The 22,042-nt window shown below is 39.7% G+C and overlaps 1 protein-coding gene across 6 annotated transcripts in view; it reads left to right on the top strand.

Moving 5' to 3' along the window:
• The window catches only part of PHLDB2 (pleckstrin homology like domain family B member 2), a 244,939-nt gene that overhangs the window by 166,104 nt on the left and 56,793 nt on the right, over window positions 1-22,042 (top strand). For all 6 annotated transcript variants that reach the window (XM_027516562.1, XM_027516814.1, XM_027516990.1 and 3 more), the window contains 3 exons: window positions 9,726-10,109; window positions 18,809-18,952; window positions 20,170-20,307. In XM_027516562.1, the coding sequence (XP_027372363.1) occupies window positions 9,726-10,109; window positions 18,809-18,952; window positions 20,170-20,307 (666 nt within the window). The remainder of the gene's footprint in view (window positions 1-9,725; window positions 10,110-18,808; window positions 18,953-20,169; window positions 20,308-22,042) is intronic.

Genomic DNA, 22,042 nt, shown 5'->3' on the forward strand with positions numbered 1-22,042 from the left:
GAAACATAGAGCCAAAAGTCTTAATATAATTCTGTGTTACAGGAGTCTGTGACAGGTGCTGTTAAAAGCGGGTTCCTCTATACTTGAGAGCAAACCCTAGGCTCTTGTTCCAGTGGCAGTACAAGCTCTTTCCTCTTGATGGTGCCAAACATTTAAAAATCCCTGCTTAGAACTGAGGATGTGTACTGTATACCTCAGGTGCATAATTCAGCATTCTCAGGCTAAATGCTGAAGTACAGAATGTAACTTAGACTAAAAGGAGGCCCCATATGCCACTATGTCACTTATGGGAAAAGTTGCATTCTTTTTTTAAAATGATAAATCATTATAGAAAAACATACAAACTGAATAAAAATGGAAAATACTATATGTCAGTATCAACAGGTATATGGGAGAGGGGAGATGAGAGAAGACTATTGATTCTTTGTAGGAAAAAGGATCTCCATATTTGTTGTCAAATTACTTCATATTGCTAAATTAAAAGCCATTTATTGACCAACCTTTGCAGATCTCTCATCAAGTAGTAGATTTAGTGACTGCTGGCTAATTCTTACAATGAGAAAATTTCCCTCCCTGTTCTACAAAAGTTTATGGGAATATTTGCTATGAAGACTATTTTTAAAATTTGAGGTTGATTCTTTAAAAAAACGAAACAAGTCCAAAACAAGTATTTGAAATCAAACACATTCATCATTTTTTCAATGAATGAATTTTGATTCAGTCATCTCAATGTGTAGGTTAAGACATTTAGAAGGCACTTTTAAAAAGTTTATATTTTACAGGTAGCTGTATATTCCCATGCAATGAATTATAAGAAATAGTTCAGAGATCCTTTACCCAGTTTCTTCCATGGTAACATCTTGTACACTCTGGTACGATATAATAACCAGTGTTACCAAGTCCAGGCTCCTACTGCTTGCCTCATGACATGCCAATAAATAAAGAGAGAAGTTGTTGGGGCAAAAAATAGCAACTTTATTCAGAAGGGCAGCAGACTGAGAAGATGGTATACTAGTGCCCCATCTTACCCAAATTAGAATTCAGACTTCTTTTATACTTAAAGTGGGGAGGGGCTGGTTGTGGCAAACTTACTGCTGTTGGAATCCTTTCTTCTTGGAGCTGTCCACGTAGGTTAGGTCATGGTGTTCCTGTAAACCTCCAATAAGAAAAACGTTATTTGTTCTGCAACGTTTTATCTCTATATGAATGGAAAAGTATTATACTTTAAAAAATATAGCCTTTGAGAATGGGCTATCATGTATTTCAGCCTATAGGCAACATTCCTAACTTGTAGCAAAAGCAGTAAAATATAAAGGGTAAAGAAACAGATCTAATATGGAGTCAGATTTGTTCTTCCCTATTATAGCAGGGTATATGATGATATATAGCAGGTTGATGATGCAGTCAAGACACAGAACAGTTCTAACACCACAAGGGTTTCTCCTGTTACCCTTTTTATATGGCTGCACTGGCTTTCCTCCTACCCTTATCTCCTCCTCAACCCTTGGCAATCACTGGTCTGTTCTCCATGTCTATGTTTTTGTCATTTCAGGAATGTTACACAAATTTAATCAGATACCATGTAACCTTTTGCGTTTGGCTTTTTCCACTGCATAATACTCTATAGAGATTGGGTCAATTTGTTGCTGTTGTTGCCTTTTCTTCAGCTCTAAGTCTGGGATTTATGAGACAAAAGGAAATCCCAGGGAATTTGTCTCTGCTTTTCCTTGAGACTCTAGTTTCCTAGCTGATCTGCTGCTTTCTCCCCATTTTTCAGAGTCTTATGTTTGTCCTATATATAAAATTTTCAAGGTTCTTAGTTGTACTTTAGTGAGAAGCATAGGGGAAGGGATCTCTACACCATCTTCCCAGAAGCAGAAATCAGTAAGATTGGTTTTTCAAAGTTCAGAACAGCCAAGAAATTTGGTAAAATCTAATTGACTGCAAGAGAGATATATTTCTTTGGGAGTATGTTCTTTTGAAGAATTTTGGTTTGGAAAAATTGATGTTTTTCTCATTCAAACTTGCCAAGACCCTATCCCAGATCTGGGATTGTAGTTTTGAATTTGAAAAAGAAGATAATTTTAAGAAAACACTAAGTACAGTTAAAAAGAACAAGTTTCTTCAGACATGTATTTCTTTCATTTTGATCATAGAATAGCAGAGCCAGAACTTTGAAAAGTTTGACTTTTCTATCCGCTTATGAAGACCAAGGCCTAAATCATGTCAAACAGATTATAATTTTTGAAAGCTGCCTTGGAAGAAAGGAGAATATCATTACTTTCCTAACAACTCAAATAAAGAAAGAAGACATGTCATTGTTTACTTGTAATTTCTATATGTAAAACTCTATAGCATGCTTTTTAAATTATAGCACACTGTATTTCCCATGAGGTATATCTCCCATAGATGGTTGTATTGCAGTACTTTCAGTTGATATGTGATAGCCCACCCTTCTTTTTTTATTACATGTTACACCTTCCTACTTTTTCAATCCAGCAACTTCTTTACATGTTAAAAGTTTATTTTTTAGGATAGATTTTCAAATGTGAAGATTGAGTTTGGGTATCGCTCATACACTGGTTTTGATTGAACAGAATAAAATATTACGTAAAAATCTAAAAGTATTTCAGTGGGTTGCACATTGTAAACTGTAGTCTTTCAGGAGAAACAAACAAATCGAAAAGACCCTCTGGAACTTAGTTAAACCGAGGTGAAAATGTAAGCAAGGGACAGGACTATTGGACTTGTATCGTGTTTTCTTTAATGGGATGGAACAATCGCATAATTTCTTTAATAGAAGGGGCTCAAGCACCATGTAGATTTTCTTCTGAAATGGTGATGTAAGAGGAAAAAAGTACCTGGCATATTTTTCTTAAACACTGTAGAAATTATGATCATATTGATCACATGAACTTCCTTTATTTACAGCCAGTGTTTTTCAGTCTATAGGGAGAAGTGAATTGTTTTTCTCCTTCAATTTTCTGAGCAGAAGCAATAATGTTATGGAGACATTCATGACAGTCCTTTTCTTTCAAATGACATCCTGCAATATTTTAAGAGTAGTTCACCACAACTTGGATATTTTATAAGAGTAAAACTTTTCAAAACTTGCATGTCTGCAGGTTGATTTTAAATGGCAAAATGATGCCGGAAGGCATCAGGAAAGGACTAAACTACAAAAAGTCCTAGATATATGGTCAGAGATTGATGTAAAGTCTGCCTAGCAAATGCAAGGAATAACTAGAGGCAGAAAAAGAAAGTTGAGAAAAGATTCTTGGGTTAGAAGGGAACATGATTAATTTAATAAAGTGGTAGTATTCGAGGACGTGTCTCATGTAGATGAAAATAAAGTATTACCTCAGCATACATTTGTATTATATGATATGTTATTAAATTATGAAACATATTAATATTTGTTGTAGTTCAGTCACAAAGTTGTGTCCGACTCTTTTGTGACCCCATGGACTGTAGCCCGCCAGGCTTCTCTGTCCAGGGGATTTCCCAGGCAAGAATACCGGAGTGGGTTGCCATGCCCTCCTCCAGGGGATTGTTCTGGCCCAGGGATAGAACCCGCGGCTCCTGCCACATCTCCCGCGTTACAGGTACTTGTTTACCATTGAGCCACCAGGGAAGCCCCTATTAATATTTAAATATATTTTATCATTGTGTTGAGTTAAATATATTATATACTTATATTTATACATATTTTCTAAAGTATAGGCTCCTCCAGAAGAGGGACATAGCCAAAAATAATAGTGGAAACAAACAGATTTAAGGGAGCTGTTGACACACCACTTAGTAATGTAATTCTTTTAAAAAATGATCAGGAGTGTGAGGATTGATTTATAAAATGGCATTAGGATAACTGAATTTCTTTGGGTATGAGCAAAGGCAGGATATGATAAGTTCCTCGGGTATTTGAATGAGGCATGTACTCACAGGGCAGGGACACTAATTACCTCTGGCATTTAAGGTGAAGCCAGAGACAACGTGAAATAGAAACCTGGATTCTACATCAGGGGTGAAGTGTGTACTGGTTAGAGATGGAGTTTTTGGAAGGTAGTTCTTTCTAGAAGTTCTTTCTAGAAGTTCCATGGACTTATGCTGTGCGGAATGTATGTTGCTTAGTAATGGTGGGGTTAGAGGGACCAAATGGCAGTGACTGACAGAAAAAGATTCCTTCCTCCCTGGGTTACTTTGGCAACTGGGCTCAGGCACCTAATCTACCACAGGGAAGAATTCTAGGCCATGAGGGAATTCTTTCTCTTTCCAGATTGGTGAAGGAACCTCATAGTCTATGAACTTTAAGGGAGATATTTGGCTGCATAAGATATTTTTCCTGTAGGCCACCAGTGAAGCTTACCTGAGCTTTTGTGTCCAGAGTTTTTATTGGACTTCATAACATAGGCATGATTGATTGACTGCCTGTGTGGTTAACTTCTGTCTCCAGGTTGATTGATACCACATGACCCAAAGCATGTGTCACCCTGCTTATTTAACTTATATGCAGAATACATCATAAGAAACGCTGGGCTGGAAGAAGCGCAAGCTGGAATCAAGATTGCTGGGAGAAATATCAATAACCTCACATATGCAGATGACACCACCCTTATGGCAGAAAGTGAAGAGGAACTCAAAAGTCTCTTGATGAAAGTGAAAGTGGAGAGTGAAAAAGTTGGCTTAAAGCTCAACATTCAGAAAACGAAGATCATGGCATCCGGTCCCATCACTTCATGGCAAATAGATGGGGAAACAGTGGAAAAGGTGTCAGACTTTATTTTTGGGGGCTCCAAAATCACTGCAGATGCTACTCCTTGGAAGGAAAGTTATGACCAACCTAGATAGCATATTCAAAAGCAGAGACATTACTTTGCCAACACAGGTCTGTCTAGTCAAGGCTATGGTTTTTCCAGTGGTCATGTATGGATGTGAGAGTTGGACTGTGAAGAAAGCTGAGCACCAAAGAATTGATGCTTTTGAACTGCGGCATTGGAGAAGACTCTTGAGAATCTCTTGGACTGTAAGGAGATCCAACCAGTCCATTCTAGAGGAGATCAGCCCTGGGTGTTCATTGGAAGGACTGATAATAAAGCTGAAACTCTAGTACTTTGGCCACCTCATGCGAAGAGTTGACTCATTGGAAAAGACCCTGATGCTGGGAGGGATTGGGGGCAGGAAGAGAAGGGGACGACAGAGGATGAGATGGCTGGATGGCATCACCGACTCAATGGACATGAGTTTGAGTGAACTCCGGGAGTTGGTGATGGACATGGAGGCCCGGCATGCTGCGATTCATGGGGTCACAAAGAGTCGGACACGACTGAGAGACTCAACTGAACTGACCCAAAGCACCCACATGAAATCATGTGGTCTTTCTGGAGTAGCCAGCCCCCACCCTGAGAGAAAGGTGTGGCCAACCTTTCCCTAATCAACAAAAACACTCTTATCAGTTATGACGTAGATTACCTTCGAGAAGCCAACAGCAGAAGCAGACCTCTCTAGTGTGATATGATAATTTCTAGGTCCATTCATATTGCTGCAAATGGCATTATTTCATTCTCTTTTATGACTGGGTAATATTCCATGAACATGAGTTACCAACTCAGCAACAACAATATTCCTTTGTGTATATATATCTCACATCTTTATCCACTCATCTTTCAATGGGCATTGAGGTTGCTTCCATATCTTGGCTATAATAAATAGTGCTGCAGTGAACATTGGGGTTCATGTATGTTTCTGAATTATAGTTTTCTTTGGATATATGTTTAGGAGTGGGTTTACAGGATCATATGGTAACTCTATTTTTAGTTTTTTAAGGAATTTCCATATCATCTCCATCAGATCAGATCAGATCAGTCGCTCAGTCGTGTCCGACTCTTTGCGACCCCGTGAATCGCAGCATGCCAGGCCTCCCTGTCCATCACCATAGTGGTTACTAAAAGGGAAATTTTAACAAAGGTTTCACTCATGATTAAGAATTGGTACTTGATTTTCTGCATAATTTATTTCTATAATATATTCACTGTCCAAGGGCTTAGGCGGCTGTTGATTACGAGAGCACTGGGTGGGTTCAAAATACTGATGAGGTTCCTGACGAGGGCTGTGAACTACAGTGGGGCAATGCCAGACACATTCAAATCTGAAAAGAAAGAAAGCTCTGTGGTCAAAAGACACAGCCCGCAACATTTTTTTAATCATTAAGTGAAAGAAAGGTGCACCATTTTCTTCAGGTTTATTTGTTAAGCTCTATGGTGACTGCAGCCATGAAATTAAAAGACGCTTACTCCTTGGAAGGAAAGTTATGACCAACTTAGATAGCATATTCAAAAGCAGAGACATTACTTTGCCAACAAAGGTTCGTCTAGTCAAGGCTATGGTTTTTCCTGTGGTCATGTATGGATGTGAGAGTTGGACTGTGAAGAAGGCTGAGCGCTGAAGAATTGATGCTTTTGAACTGTGGTGTTGGAGAAGACTCTTGAGAGTCCCTTGGACTGCAGGGAGATCCAACCAGTCCATTCTGAAGGAGATCAGCCCTGGGATTTCTTTGGAAGGAATGATGCTAAAGCTGAAACTCCAGTACTTTGGCCACCTCATGCGAAGAGTTGACTCATTGGAAAAGACTCTGATGCTGGGAGGGATTTGGGGCAAGAGGAGAAGGGGACGACGGAGGATGAGATGGCTGGATGGCATCACTGACTCTATGGACGTGAGTCTGAGTGAACTCCGGGAGTTGGTGAGGGACAGGGAGGCCTGGCATGCTGCAATTCATGGGGTCCCAAAGAGTCGGACACGACTGAGCGACTGATCTGATCTGATCTGATGTCCCCTTCAGAGCTTCCTATGATATATGGAGATGAGGAAAGGGAAAATGGAGAGGGAAAACAGTCTAAATGTATTTTAAATAATTTGATTCAAAGGGAGCTACATTCTAAATCCTGAACACCAATGTTTTAGGTCATTTAGATATTTAGACTCTCTGTTGGTGCCTTTTCAAGAGAATGCACAGTAGGTTGCTTGTTTGGAAAGGTGGGTAGGAATTGGAGATATCAAAGAGGGTAGCTTCCTAACTCACCAGGTTGTCAGGTGAAGCGTCAAAGGAAATTGAATTTTAGGAAGAGAGCCACACATCTCAGGTTGCCCATCCCAGTTTTGGCTTGCTGTCCCAGCATAATTATTAATAGTGCTCTATTTGATTCTCAAAAGCGTCCTTCTGCAGAATGGCCACCCTTGTTTCAGGTCATGCAGAGTGGAGAATATCGGCGTGATGAATGGGAAGGATGAAGAGAGCTCAGGGGAGAATTATGAAGGCGATTCTGCTCAGGGTTTTCCTTAAAAGGCTTCTCATGCTTTCCGAAATGCCTTGCAGACCTTTCTTCTGACGCACTCCTCACCATCAGTTTATTTTTCTTTGGTGCAGCTTCTGACGGGGCCAGTGCATCTCGGCGCAGTCCGGATTTCTGTTAGACTCGTGGGCAGCAGTGCTGCATGCGTGTGAGATTCAAGTCTGAACAGATTGGCTGTGAATGGGGTGATAAGAATAGAGAGAAGCACATAGCAGTAGACCAAACTTCCTGTGCACTCGCCTTGGAATACTGTTTCACCATCTGAAATAGCATTCATCTTAAGGCTGGGATCATTTATTCCCTCTGGAATTAAGCAATAGCGCTGGCAGCAAAAGAGACTATTTTGGGAAGGAGAGGTAGGAGGAATTTTGCCATGAGTGACAGACTGGGCAGAAGTACCTTTCATGCTTTTGAGGACTGCACTGTTCATTAGCAACTTGATTAATAGAAATTGACAACTTTCCTATAATCCCAAACATAATGAATGTCAAGGCATACATACTGTCCTCTATGAAGAATAGCAAAGACTGTGTTTAGATGCTTTGACTTAATTCACCTACACTGCAGAAAGAGAACTTTTCCTTGGAGATTAGCCTCTAATGCAGATGCTCTTGAGAATGGGTAAATTATAACATCTTGTTCCTATCCCCTTCCTCACTTATGCCTTCCAGTTGTTTTTGCATATTCCCATGCAGACTTTGCTGGATTGTTAGAGAAGTTTAAAATAAGGCAGTGAATGCTGGGCCACTGCCACCCCCCACCAACTCCGCCCCGCATACACATGCTCCCTCCCCACAAAGCTGAGGTGGGTAGGACTTGGCAGCTGGTGGCAGCTGCAGAGATAAAATAAGCATCGGGACTCCTGGATGGACAGGGTGCAGAAGCTCCTGCGATGAGGTTGTGTAGCCGAGTGCCTTCCATGAGACTGAGGCCATGAGGATGGAGCTGCAGCTGGAGTCCAGAAGTTCAGGCAGTGAAAGGGAGGTGGGGCTTATAACAACCAGTTTAATAGTCCTTTTGATCAAGTTATTGCATTTTTGGAGTGTGGAAAGTACTTAAGAAGACAGATAAAAGTCATTTCATGCTAATTTGTCGTTTAATGGATGTATTTAATGAAAACCAGGGAATTATGTTGGCCTTTTCCTATTTGATTTTCCTATTTGATATTCTTCCACTAATAAAGAGTAAACTGCCTTCAGAATTTCGTCTCTACAGATTTGCTGTAAAATATTAAAAACAATAGCCCAGGGCTACTTAACATTTTTCTTTTTTTACTGGTAACCAGTTTGGAAAATGTTTCTCTGTGGAAGACTTTAGAATCCTCTTTTCAATGTGGTAGATGTAATGACAAGAGATTTTTTTGCTATTTTATTTTTTTTCTTTTCACTTTGGCAATTGAGCTAATGTGAGAGAAGATGTTGAGTTTCCTTACCTCAACAGTGCTGTCTAGGTTTATGATAAGCATTTTGTAAATTATATCCCCTTGTTCACAAACATATAGTTAATTTACTTAAAGTCAAAAATCATAAATATATACTTCTTTTTCTGGGGAGCTTGGTGCAGTGTCAGTTAGTGGTACCATTATAGACATCAATGGCTGGTATATTGATTTTTTAAAACAAACTATCATTTTATAGTTCAGCTGAATGATTCAAATATTTAATAGTTTCAGAATTTGAAATATATTGTTGTCTTCCTATCTGGACCTGATATTGAATATTCTTCATCTTCCTACAACATTCTCTTTTTTAAAAAATTATTTTAATTTATTCATGTGAGAAATTTGTGGGAAAGATCTTTATATCATGACAAGACATAAAAGTTTTCAAAGTTTTGAAGCATTTCAAGAAAAAAAATAAAGAGCTAGTTATGCCTTTCAAATTAAACCTTTTTTAAAGTAGCATTTTTCTTTTGTGCATCTAAACAGTAGAATGATATTTCTATAGAAAGTTAGAGAATTAGTTTTAAGTGCAAATATAATACTAAGGCTACAATGATGAAAGAGCTATTGTTGAAGGTAGATAGTAGAGGGAGGCAAGGGGGTGAAGATTTCAAAAAGGAGATTAAAAAAAAATTTTTTTTAAGTGTTTGGAGAATTGACAAATCAGAAAAGGTCTCACTAAGTGCTAGTATGTGCTAGAATCAGCACTGGGATATACAAATAAAGAATTGAGTTTGGGAGGAACATCAGGCATTGTTGTTAAACCAGGTTTCATCTGGATTTTATAAATGGATTCATCAATGATAAAAAATATCACCAGCCAAGTGTCTGTGGGACTATGTGTGGGTTGAATTTACCAGTGGTCCCAGCCTCTTCTCTATGTGGAGTTGCTCCCTGCTCACAAACTCACCGACCTTCTGTCCTCTGTGTTCTAGGAGAGACAGCGTCTGGAGACCATCCTCAGCCTCTGTGCTGAGTACACAAAGCCTGACAGTCGTGTGTCCCCCGGCACCACCGTGGCAGATGTGCAGAAAATCAATAAAGAGCTGGAGAAACTGCAGCTCTCGGATGAGGAGTCTGTGTTTGAAGAAGCCCTGGTGAGCCCGGACACCAGGTACAGGTGCCACCAGAAAAGCGCTCTCCACGACGCGGACCTGGCAGGCTTTGGGAGCCTCAGTCAGAGCAGTGCCAGCTTCCTCCCGCCACGGGGCGCCAGGAATGATGAACTTCTCGGGGACCTCGCCAGGACTCCCCCGCCGCCCTCCTCTGCCTTTCTGAAAGCTTCCGGCGAGTCCGCTTACCTAAGTATCCTACCAAAGGTAAAGCCGGCCACACACAGAGATTAGATACAGGGCCCGGACCGTGCATCTGCCCTGGCCTAGACATTAGGGGTCTTACTGCTTGTTTTCCAGAATGTTTGCAGTGAAGCAGCTACTCTGGTGGCTCAGACAGTAAAGAATCTAGCTGCAATGCAGGAGAACCAGGTTCAGTTCCTGGATGGGGGAAGATCCGGTGGAGGAGGAAATGGCAGTCCACGCCAGTATTCTTGCCTGGGAAATTCCATGGTCAGAGGAACCTGGTGGGCTACAGTCCATAGGGGTCGCAAAGAGTCAGACATGACTGAGCGACTAACACTAACGCTAGCTAAACAAGGTGCAGCAAATTCTAGTGTTTCCTATAAAGTAACACATTTAGACTCTAGAAAATGTAGCAGTACAGAAAGAGAAAGAGAAACAGTTTGACTTTTCCCTATCCCCTCTGGTTGCATACCTGAGAGATAAACACAGAGGGTCTTCCATACCTTCCCAATATTTCTGTGAACATGTGGCAATATAAGCATATTGAATTTATATATATAATATATATATTATATATATAAACATATACACAAGTATAGTGTTCTGCATGATGTTTTTCTCCTATTGAATGTCTTGAGCATCTTTGAATATTATTATAGACCGTTCTACCTCATTCTTACTGATGGTCAACTAGTATTTTATTGTTTGGAAATACTGTTTAAATTGTTACCAATATTTTACTAATAAAATCCATATGCAGCAAATATTCTGGAATATATATATTAGCACAAATTGTGCAAATGTGTCTGTGGAGTTGGTAGGTCAAAGAGGTTGTGTATTATTCATTTTAAACAATATTTCCAACTTATAATCTCAAAGACTGTGTGTATTTCCAGGTGACTCTTGAGAAGAGTTTATCCCTGCACCTTGTTATTTACACACTTGCCGAAGTATGTATCATCAAAATTTTCAATTTGCTAAGTTAATTATGTTTTAATTTGCTTGCCAGTTTAACTAGCAAGAATACTGGAGTGGGTAGCCATTCCCTTCTCCAGAGGATCTTCCGAACCCAGGGCTTGAACCAGGGTCTCCTGCATTGTAGGCAGATTCTTTACTGTCTGAGCCACCAGGGAAGTCCCCTCCTCACTGGATCTATATTGATCTGTATCAATAAATCTGTTTCTGTTTTGTTATGTTTATTTTTTTTAGGTTCCACATGCAAGTGCTAATATGCAGTATTTGTCTTTCTCTGGCTGACTTATTTCACTAAGCATAATATCCTCCAGGTCCATCCATGTTGTTGCAAATAGGAAATTTTCATTCTTTTTATGAATATTTCATTGTCCATATTTACCACATCCTCTTTAACCATTCATTTGTTACACTTAGGTTGCTTTCATTTCTTGGCTATTATAAATAGTGTTGCTATAAACATTGAGGTGCATATATCTTTTCAAATTACTGGGTTTTTTTTTGTTTTCTTCAGATATATACCCAGGATTGGGACTTGCTGGATCATATGGTGATTCTGTTTTTAGTTTTCTTGAGAAAGCTGCATGCTGTTTTCCATAGAGGTTTGCAGTTTGTATTCCCGCCAGTAGTGTGCTAAGGTTCCCTTTGCTCCACACCCTCACCGACATATGTTATCTGTGAACTTCTTGAGGATAGCCGTTCTGACAGGTGTGAGGTGATCTCACTGTGCTTATGACTTGCATTATTCTGATGATTGGCAATGTTGAGCATCTTTTCATGTGCCTCTTGGCCATCTGTATGTCTTCTTCAGAAAACTGTCTATTCAGGTCTTCTGCCCTTTTTAAAGCAGTTGTTTTTCTGATATTGAATTATATGAGCTGTATATTTTGAATATTAACTCTTTATTGGTCGTATCATTTGCAAATATTTTCTCCCATTCAGCAGGTTGTCTCTTCATTTTGGTGATGGTTTCCTTTGCTGCGAAAAAAAACTTTTAAGCTTAATTAAGTCCTGTTTTTTTAGGGGGAGGGGGTTCCCTTGTACGTGACTCTATTTTCCTCTTGCTGCCTTTAAAATTCTCTTTTTAATCTCTAGCTTTTGCCATTTTAATTATGATATGTCTCAAAGTGGGTCTCTTTGAGTTCATCTTCTCTGAAACTACCTGTGCTTCCTGTACTAGAAATCTGTTTCCTTCTTCAGCTTTAGGAGCTTTGAGCCATAATTTCATCAAATACATTTTCTACCCCTTTCTCTTTTCATCTTCTGGGACCCCTGTAATGTGAATGTTAGAACACTTGATGTTGTCTCAGAAGTCCCTTGGTTGGTTTTTCTTGTTGCTATTTATGATTGGATGATTGCATTATTCTCTCTTCAGGATTTCTCATGTGTTCTTCTGTATCACCCAATCTGCTATTAATTCCTTCGAGTATATTCTTCATTTCAGTTGTTGTATTCTGGAGCTCCGTTTTTTAAAATATGTTTTAGTTCCTTGTTAAAATTCTTATTCTTTGTGTCTTTTTTTTTTTTTAACCCAATTCAGTTGACATTCTTATTACTAATACTTTGAACCCTTTTATCTGGTAAATTTTTATCTCTGTTTCATTAGGATTTTCTTCAGGTCTTTCTTCCCCCTTGTTCTTTCATTTGAAACATTTTCCTTTGTATTCCCATTATGTTTAACTTTATGAAATTTGTTGAAATATTTACATATCCTGATCTTGAATGGGGTATCCTTGTGTGTGAGTGCCTCTATGTGGTCTGCAAGTGCCCAGTGGCTTTGGTGGGAAAAGCTGGATCTGAAGTGAGCAAAGATCCCATCTTCTCCTGGGGTGTGCTGGCAGCTGTTATCTTGGTGAGAGGTAGGGCTGGAGATGGAGGGGCTAGAGCCCCAGCCAGGGGAAAGCTGGCTTCTCCCATGTTCAGTGGCTGTCACTTCCCTGTCTGGGTGTCAGCAGAGCTCAAGGTGCTGGACCAGAAGCCCTGAGGGTCAAGTCCAGGCGGGTTCCTTTTCTTCTAAATGTGCACTCCCTCCCCTGAATACAGCACCTCTGTCCTGGTGGGGAGCTGCTCAGGAGCAAGAGAAGCTAGATCAGGCACTTGTTGCAGACAGGAGCAGTTGTGGGAAACCAGCCAGACTCTCCACACTGTTTTCAGTCTGCTTCCTCCCCCTTGTTACCTAGAGCAGGCAGACGTGTGCACCTGCTCTTCGTGAGCAGAGTCTCCGCTTCTTAAGCCTCTCCTGTAAGTCCCACAGTTTTCAAACCAGCTAAGGGAACCTGTCTTCCCTGGGTTGGACCCTACGGCTGGTGTGCCCTAACTTCACAGGGGGCATCTCTGAGCCCATCATATCCCCCCTCCTCCTCTGTGTCCTGCTTGGGGCATGGGTCCTGCTTGCTTTCATCTCCTCTCTTCATGCCCGATTCCATGTGGATCTTTACTGCCTTGCTTGTAGCAGAGCCTTTCCTCCAGACTCCTGTTTGTGTCCAGCTAAAGCTGGATACATCTAGATGTATCCTTGATGTGTTTGTCAGGATGGTGAGCTCGGCGTCCTCCTACTCTACCATCTTGATCTCCCTTGTCTTCCTTGTCACTGATTTTTTAAAAAAATGCTTTGTCTCAGTACTAGGAGCTATTGTGGTGATAAGGACATTAGTCTTTTATCATGAGTCGTCTTCCCCTTGACATTATTAATGACTGTTTCAGATATATTGGACATTTATCAGTTCAGTTCAGTCGCTCAGTTGTGTCAGACTCTTTGCAACCCCATGGACTGCAACATGCCAGGCTCCCCTGTAAACTCCCGGAACTTGCTCAAAAACTCATGTCCATTGAGTTGGTGATGCCATCCAACCATCTCATCCTTTGTCAGCCCCTTCTCCTGAAAAGGTTGTGTAAAGAGTTTCTATTTGTCCTCCTTGCTTTCCTAGAGTATCTCCTATTATTTACATCTTGCCTAAGTATGATGGTGGGCTTCCCTGGTGGCTCAGATGATAAAGAATCTGCCTGCAATGCAGGAGACCCAGGTTCCACCCCTGGATCAGGAAGATGCCCTGGAGAAGGAAACGGCAACCCACTCCAGTATTCTTGCCTGGAGAATCCCATGGACAGAGGAACCATGGACAGAGGAACCCTACAGTCCATGGGGTCGCAAAGAGCCGGACACGACTGAGCGAGTAACACATATAAGTATGGTACATTCATCAAGATTTATGAACCAATTTTGATATACAATATTGACTAAAGACTGCAGTTTACATTAAGGAGATCTTCTCATATTGTATGCTTCCCTGATAACTCAGATGGTAAAGAATCCACCTGCAATTCAGGAGACTTGGGTTCAATCCCTAGGTCAGAAAGATCTCCTGGAGAAGGAAAGGGCTACCCATTCCAGTATTTTTGCCTGGAGAATATTATGGACAGAAGAGCCTGGCGGACTGCAGTTCATGGGGTTGCAAAGAGTCAGACATGACTGAGCGACTAAGCATACACATACTTCATAGTGTATGGTTCTGTTGGTTTTGACAAGTGCAATGTGTAATATGTCCATCGTTGCTATCTCATACATAATAATGTCATCACCCTAAGAATCTCCTGGATTCAACCTATTCATTTCTCTTCCCCGCTCTCGTGAAACCTTGTGAGCCATCATTCTTTTATTGTCTCTATAGTTTTGCCTTTCCCGGTGCAACAAAACTTTTTGAATGTTTCTAGTCAGAAATATACCTACCTATAGAGTTCGCCCGTGTATTCATCAGGACTCTGGAGTGTTCAACCCTTGTTTCTTCTAATGACTAGAAGAGTAATTCTCAAAGGAGAGGAATTCTGAATAGGACTTCTGTCTCTCCTGCTAGAAAGTTGCAGTGGTTAGAAACTAGGATGGGGGGTAGAAATAAAAAATTGTTGGTGTTCAGGCAAAGTAAATGACCCATCATTTGAACATCTGAGCTGTTGTCATCAGACATGGGGCTTCCTGCACTTTTTATCTTAAATCCTTTCACTCTTTTCCTTCATAGATCTGCCAAACTTTTGTTAAAACAGTGAGCTGTGTGCTCTGAGGACTAACTTTTGGGAGACCCATTTCCTCCTGAAGGGCTTCCCAGGTAGCACTAGTGGTAAAGAATCTGCCTGCCAATGCAGGAGACTCAAGAGACCTGGATTCCATCCCTGGGTTGGGAAGATCCTCTGGAAGAGGGCGTGACAACCCACTCCAGTATTCTTGTCTGGAGAATCCCATGGTCTTGTCTGGAGAATCCCATGGACAGGGAAGCCTGGCGGGCTTCAGTCCATGGGGCAGCAGAGAGTCAGACACAAATGAGCGTCTAAGCATACACACACACACTGTTTCCTCCTGAAGAGGGCTGTGACAAGAAAACTGTTGGATATAAATGAGCAGATTTTGACAGATGTTTCTCATTGCCCCAGTATGCTTCTGGGAAATAGGAGGACTTTGAAGCTTGGAACATCTTCCTTACAGCACACAGCGGAACACTGTGTCTCCTTTAGAGACAGGAACCATCAAGGGAACCTCTGGGTATCACACAGCAGCTTTGGCAGAGTGCAGCTGAGAGGCAGTGGGTTCCAGGGAATGGGTTTTTCATTTTTGATTCTCTGAAGACAGACATATGTTACCTTGAGACAGGAGATAGAAGAATCTTTAAAAAAAAAGTCCTGTTTTTTTTTTTAAATGGTCTTCCTTTTTGAGTGTTTTTGGATTATTTACTTAACACAGTACAGTGTTTGTTATTATCGATCTGAGGAATGGAGAAGAATGTGAAAAACACAAAGATTTTAATGATATTTAGAAAGCCTGAAATTCACCATTTTGACTTTGCTTTTATCTAACACTTAAAGATGCAGATGACCTTGGAAACATGCTCTTTTTAATTGGCTTTATGAATCTGTCTACCACCACCTGAGGTGAAAGCTGAAAACAACTCACTCTTTTTTTTTCCTTGCAGTTTTATTGATATATAATTGACATACAGCACTATATAAATTTAAAGGGTACAGCCTAATGACTTGACTTACATGTTTTGCAAAATGATGGCTGCAATACATTTAGTTAATTCCATCTCCTCGTGTATTTGCCAAAAAAATATTTTTTCTCTTGTGGTGAAAACTTTTCTACTCTTTTTGAGTAATCATGTAATCATTCTGTCTACAGTGGAAACCTTTCACACTTGCAACACTCTCTGATCTCAAGAGGTTTCTAAGTTAATCTATCTGATTTTTTTTATGGTAATGTATAAGGTTCCACTGAGAGTGAAGTGTTTTAATAAAATCATATATTGTGCATCCCCAGATGTGCTGTTTTTGAGTTAATTCCATCCACATGCACACAGAAAGGGGAGATAGGAGTAGGAATAAGACAATTTCCATTTACCGTACCTGCCCCTCCTTTTTTGCGTATTTCTTCTTAGAAACCTGTTGAGATCAGAGATCTGCACACACACACACACACACACAAGGAAGGGTAGATGCAAATTGTCTTGTCCCTACTGTCTCTCCTTTCTGTGTGTGTGCAGATGGAGTTAACACAAAAACAATATATCTGGGTATGCACAATATGTGTGCTTTTATTAAAACATCACTCTCAGTGGAACCCTGTACATTACTATAAAAAAATAAGATAGATTAAAATTCCACTTTTTTCTGTCACCACAAACTAAAGCTGTTTAGTGGCTACCACACCCTTGGTACTCTTTTGTTTTTTATTTGGATATAAATGAGAGTCCAGTATCCTCATCCCTTTCTATTACAAACCAGAGTTTTAGAACGCCCCTTGAAGATTTTCCTTTTTATAAATAACAGTAGCAAAAGTCAATACCTAGATAACTTTTACTGCTACAAACAGACTATCAAGTTGTCTTTTATTAGACCTATTGTGATAAATTTTCTAGAAATGTTGAGTTATACAGATACTTAGAAGTGCCACTGTTACCTATCAATATAGTTTTGCAGATTGTTCAGTTTTTCTTTTCTTTTGATGCTTTGCTTCCACCAGTGAAAGATATTTTTAAATCATGTTGGAAGTTGAAACCTAATATGAAATGTTGACCCAACAGGATACTGGCCTTCTTAAGGCTTTCCTGCTAGGATTACTCCTCAATGATTTAGGAATGCCATTCACTATTGCAGGCATTCCTCATGCCCTAAAACTGGCCACCCAAGCCTTAGGACAATGAGATTAATTGTCTGTGAAGAAAGGTCACAGGTTGTTTTATTAGTTGATGAGATACTGGATTTAAGATGACAGTTTAAAATCTAAATATCAGCAAACAAATAAACAGAGGGCTTGAAAGGCCTTCTAATCTTTGCTCTAGTCAACCTGAGATGTGTAACTTCTCAATGGTTAAATTTTGAGAAGCAGTAAAGTAGGGTTAAGAATAAAGAATGTTAATAAAGAATAAAGAAACGGACATGATGCCTGTCTTCTTACAGTAATTTTTAGGATTGTTAAGTACGTTAAATGAATTTAGAGACACAAAATGTTAGTGGTTTCTTTGGTTAATTTGAATGTTATTTTCGGTGGTTAATGAGTGATCTTCAGCAATTTATGTATTATAACTTGGCTGCTGTTTCCAATTTGCAATTGTGAAATTATATAATCATTGACTTACTGGTGCAAAGAAATTGCTTCTTTTTCAAAGAGAGATAAAATTAAATAAATAATGCCTATATTGGCATCCCTTGCCTTATAGAAAGACTGGTCTCCACCAGGGGATATACGAAATAACTAACTTGAAATTCTTGAAAAAAGAAGCTATTTTCAATTTATTGTATCTCTTCTTAAAATAATTGGCAGTCACATTTTGGTTGCGTGTATGATCTAAATATTCCTTTCTTTTCTGGGCATTTGTTATAACTCTGTTCAGAGGTGTAAGTATGCCTTATCTCACTTAATTTCTTTGCTAACTTTCTCATTCCTTGTGAAGGATGTCAGTTTTTCCATGACATAATTTTATGAATAATGGCCAATATCCTATTTCATGTCACAAAAGCTCAGTGGCCCAGTTAGTGTCTTCATCAGTACATAGGTAAGTAGTAAATAATAAGTAGTGTGCTAATGCAAAAACGGAAACATGAAGTAACTTGGTATTAATTGTGTAATTTTAAATCATTCTGAGGGTTGCCAAAGTAGTAACGTAATACTGTCCTGCTTATTAACTTTATGGAACATATCAGTGAGGTGGGGCCAAATACCATGTCCCCATTTACCATCTTGTATTGGAAAGAATATCAATAAGGATTGCTCATTTGCAGATAGCCCTAGCAGTGGGACCCAGCAGAAATTCTGCAGACTTGTAGGAAGTGTATTCCCTTGGAGACAGGAGAGAACATGGAGCTTGTAATGAAGGTAGCAGAGTGCCCAAGAGACATTCCTGAGGAAGATGTCAGAAGTCTCCTCTAGATCCTAGTTCTCTGCACTCCAAACTTTATCTGTAACCTGAGAGAAGTCACTACAATCTCTGTGGACTACAGCTTCCTCATCTATATTACCTCTTAGTTATTTTGGTATTAAAAGGACATGAATTTGTTCACTGAACCTGATTTGTAGAAGCTTACCTGAAATGCTATCTACTGGGGTTCTCTGGGACCATGCAGAGTTCCAAGTAAACAGTCACAGGGATGCTTTTCGAGTTCAAATAGACACAGACTGTGAAATGCTAGACTTGTGACTGCTTTATTAACTGCGAAATTCTGGCACTGAAGTGTGACTAGCCCTTTTATGTGTTGATTAATCACAGACCCCAGAGGGTATAAGTGAAGAACAAAGGATTCAGGAGTTGACTGCGATGGAAGAGACCCGGATAGCAATTCTGAACAACCTTGAGGAACTTGAACAAAAAATCAAAGATATAAATGACCAGATGGAGGAATCTTCCAGAGAGGTACAAACCACGAGTTCACTTATTACCCTCTCCCAGTTTTCTTTCTTTCCTTTAGCTTAAATATAGCAATACCTCTTAGGGCACAGGCCTTGGGTAGGCCAGAATACATAGAGGTCAACATGAGCAAATATTCATGGAATGGGTACATATGTGGGGTATATATAATTGCCTTTTTAAAATGTTTCTTCTTTCTGTATTTTTATTCATCCAACGAGATAAACATAGGAAGCCATTTTTAATATATGTTATGTAACTGACTTTGTCTTAACTGGTGTATGCTTTCTGACCTGCTTCAAGATCTATCAGCTGAGGTACCATATATTTAGACATTTAAGCTCAAATCCAACAAACATTTTTGTAAGCATGTTAAGTATGAGTTGAGTATCATCTTGGCACTATGGAGGGATTTACATGTGAATCAATCATAGACCTTACTTTCCGGAGGTTTGCAAACCTCTAAAGGAGACAGACATATACAGTATGCTGCTGCTGCTGCTGCTAAGTCGCTTCAATCGTGTCCGACTCTGTGTGACCCCATAGACGGCAGCCCACCAGGCTCCCCCGTCCCTGGGATTCTCCAGGCAAGAACACTGGAGTGGGTTGCCATTTCCTTCTCCACATATACAGTATAACTACAGTTAAAGAAAAGGGTGATTTTTTCATACCTCCATGGAGTGAGAAGGAGGCGCTCATTTTGCCCAAGAAGGATCTTCATGTCTGTTCTCACAGCTGATGCAAACAGCCCATGTGTGGAAGGGAATGCTCATCTGTCATGTACAGACCCTGGAAGCCCCTCCTGCTGGCATTGCTGGAAATGCAGTGCTTGCTTGATGGACTGAGTGTAGTTTTTACTTTCTGTGCTCTAGGGACAAACAGAGATAGTGACTGCTCTCAAGATGGTTCACACTTGAGCCTGAATCTAAGCAAATAGGCAAAATTACCTTGAGAAGTAAGCGAAAAGGCGGGGAGGGCATCATAGAAAAATTAAATAAAAAGATAGCCAGTGTTCTTAGCAAGTATATTCTGGCCTCCCTACTTTCTCATATAACAATTCTGAGTCTCGCATGGACTCTCTGGAGTGTTTACTGGGCTCCATAATCTGACTGATAACAGTAGTACTCTTTGCCATTTGTACCTGTTAAAAATACACCTTTAAAGAAGGCAGCTGGAAATTTCCCTGAAGGTGAAACATGTCTGACCTTTGTTTGTGTCTTCAGCTGGATATGGAATGTGCTCTCTTGGATGGAGAACAAAAATCAGAAACAACTGAACTTATGAAAGAGAAGGAGATTTTGGATCATCTAAACCGGAAAATCACAGAACTGGAAAAGAACATTGTTGGTGAAAAGACCAAGGTAAAAAGAAAATTATATTTGATACAAATTTTTCGGGCAAAATGGTGGTCCCATTGATTAAATTTAAATGTTGTATAAATTGTGGTTTTGGATTTGTGTGTCCTGTTCTAGGAGACAGTGACACTAGAAAAAAGTCTTCAGATGAGGTAAGTCGCTGCAGACTAAGAACTGTCAGGTTCTTAGTCAGAGCAGCTGATGCTGAGATAGTAGAACCTGCTTAATTTTTGAGCTGATATTTGTGGCAGTTTATCCCTCGTGAGATGAGTGAATTGCTTTTTTCCATTAGCCTTTCTGCTCTTCTGATTCCACTTTTTTTTAAAGAATCATTTTAGTACTTTGGAACTTCTTTACTACTGATGCCCTGAAAGGATGGCTTAAGCATTTTCAAATATGGTTGCCTCACTTCTTTTCATTTTTCTGTGTATTAAAAAGGTGAATGGGAACCGTTCATCTCATCTGTCTTGCCTTGCCATTGGCTTCAATGCAAGTGCACCGCTCTTAGAAAAATACATTGGGGTTTTCAGGGGATCCTCATACACTGCCAAGTGAAAACTATGAAATACAGTTGACACTTATTTTGGAAGAAGTTTTACTTACACGTTTTAGACCATAGCCTAAATGTTAGCTGATCCTTCCTAGGGAATATGAAGAATTACTTGGAGTTTTTAGAATTCAAGGTAGTAGTTGGGTTTTTGGTTTTTGTTGTTGTTGTTGTTTTTTGTTTATTTCTTCTGGAAAATACTTCATTTACTGTCATCCTAAATTCTAAGTCAGCTACAGCTAAATTCAGCCTAAATTAAAAATTAAAATTACAATTTGAAAACAAAAACAAATGAGCTTACATTCTTTCTTGATCATCGAGTTCTCCTCTAAACTGAGAAAAAGAAAAATAATTTCAGTTTGAGTAAATTGCACTGGTAATATGTGGAGAGGATTTCTGCTGCATGTGGCTTCCTTTTTAGGCTTCTCTTTGTTTGAAACCTATAAATAATGGCATTTGATCTTGGTGCCAGAGGGTGAGCTCAAAAAGATATTGTCAGAAATTAAAATCAGATTAAAAGCTACATATCAATTTCTTGGTTGCCTGCTTGTCAAGATTCAACTGCACATCTTTTTCATGGTAAAGTTTATGTATGTGCCTTTGGGCTCCAGACTTTGAAACAGTAAAGAATCCATTTGAGTAGTGGACATATTTTTCTTTAAAAGCTCAAAACCATATGAAATCATTGATCGTCTAGTTCTGCCGAACAGGAATATTATGGTTTCCAAAGATTCTGCACTGATACAGCAAGGAACTTTTGTTGGAGGCATCAGGTGTCTTTGTTTTGGTGCTTACTAGTATTTTACTGTTTATGTCAAACTGGAAAGCTTGTGGGGCATAGGAATGGGGTATCAGATTCTCTGTGAACCTGTCTGCCTTCCCCGTCCGTGTAGTTGTTTGTCTTTGTGTAACCCACATATGACACAGCCTATAAATTCCATACACAAAAGTGAAGTAAGTTGAGTGAGTGCTAAATCTCACTTTTCAGGGCCAGTTGTGTGATATTCTCCAGACTAAGGTGGAGATGGAACTCTAGTAACATGGGTGGAAACAAACAAAGAGGAGGCTACTTACATATTGTTCTTTATTGTATCCTTCCTATTATTATTTTGAAGAGAGGGGACAGTGGGGGCTTGAAGTATAGAACCAGCTCACACAGCTGTTAGGGGATTAGTTGGTCTCGGAAGGTGGGAT

This window comes from Bos indicus x Bos taurus, chromosome 1 (genome assembly GCF_003369695.1).
Source record: "Bos indicus x Bos taurus breed Angus x Brahman F1 hybrid chromosome 1, Bos_hybrid_MaternalHap_v2.0, whole genome shotgun sequence".
Taxonomy (NCBI): Eukaryota; Metazoa; Chordata; class Mammalia; order Artiodactyla; family Bovidae; genus Bos; species Bos indicus x Bos taurus.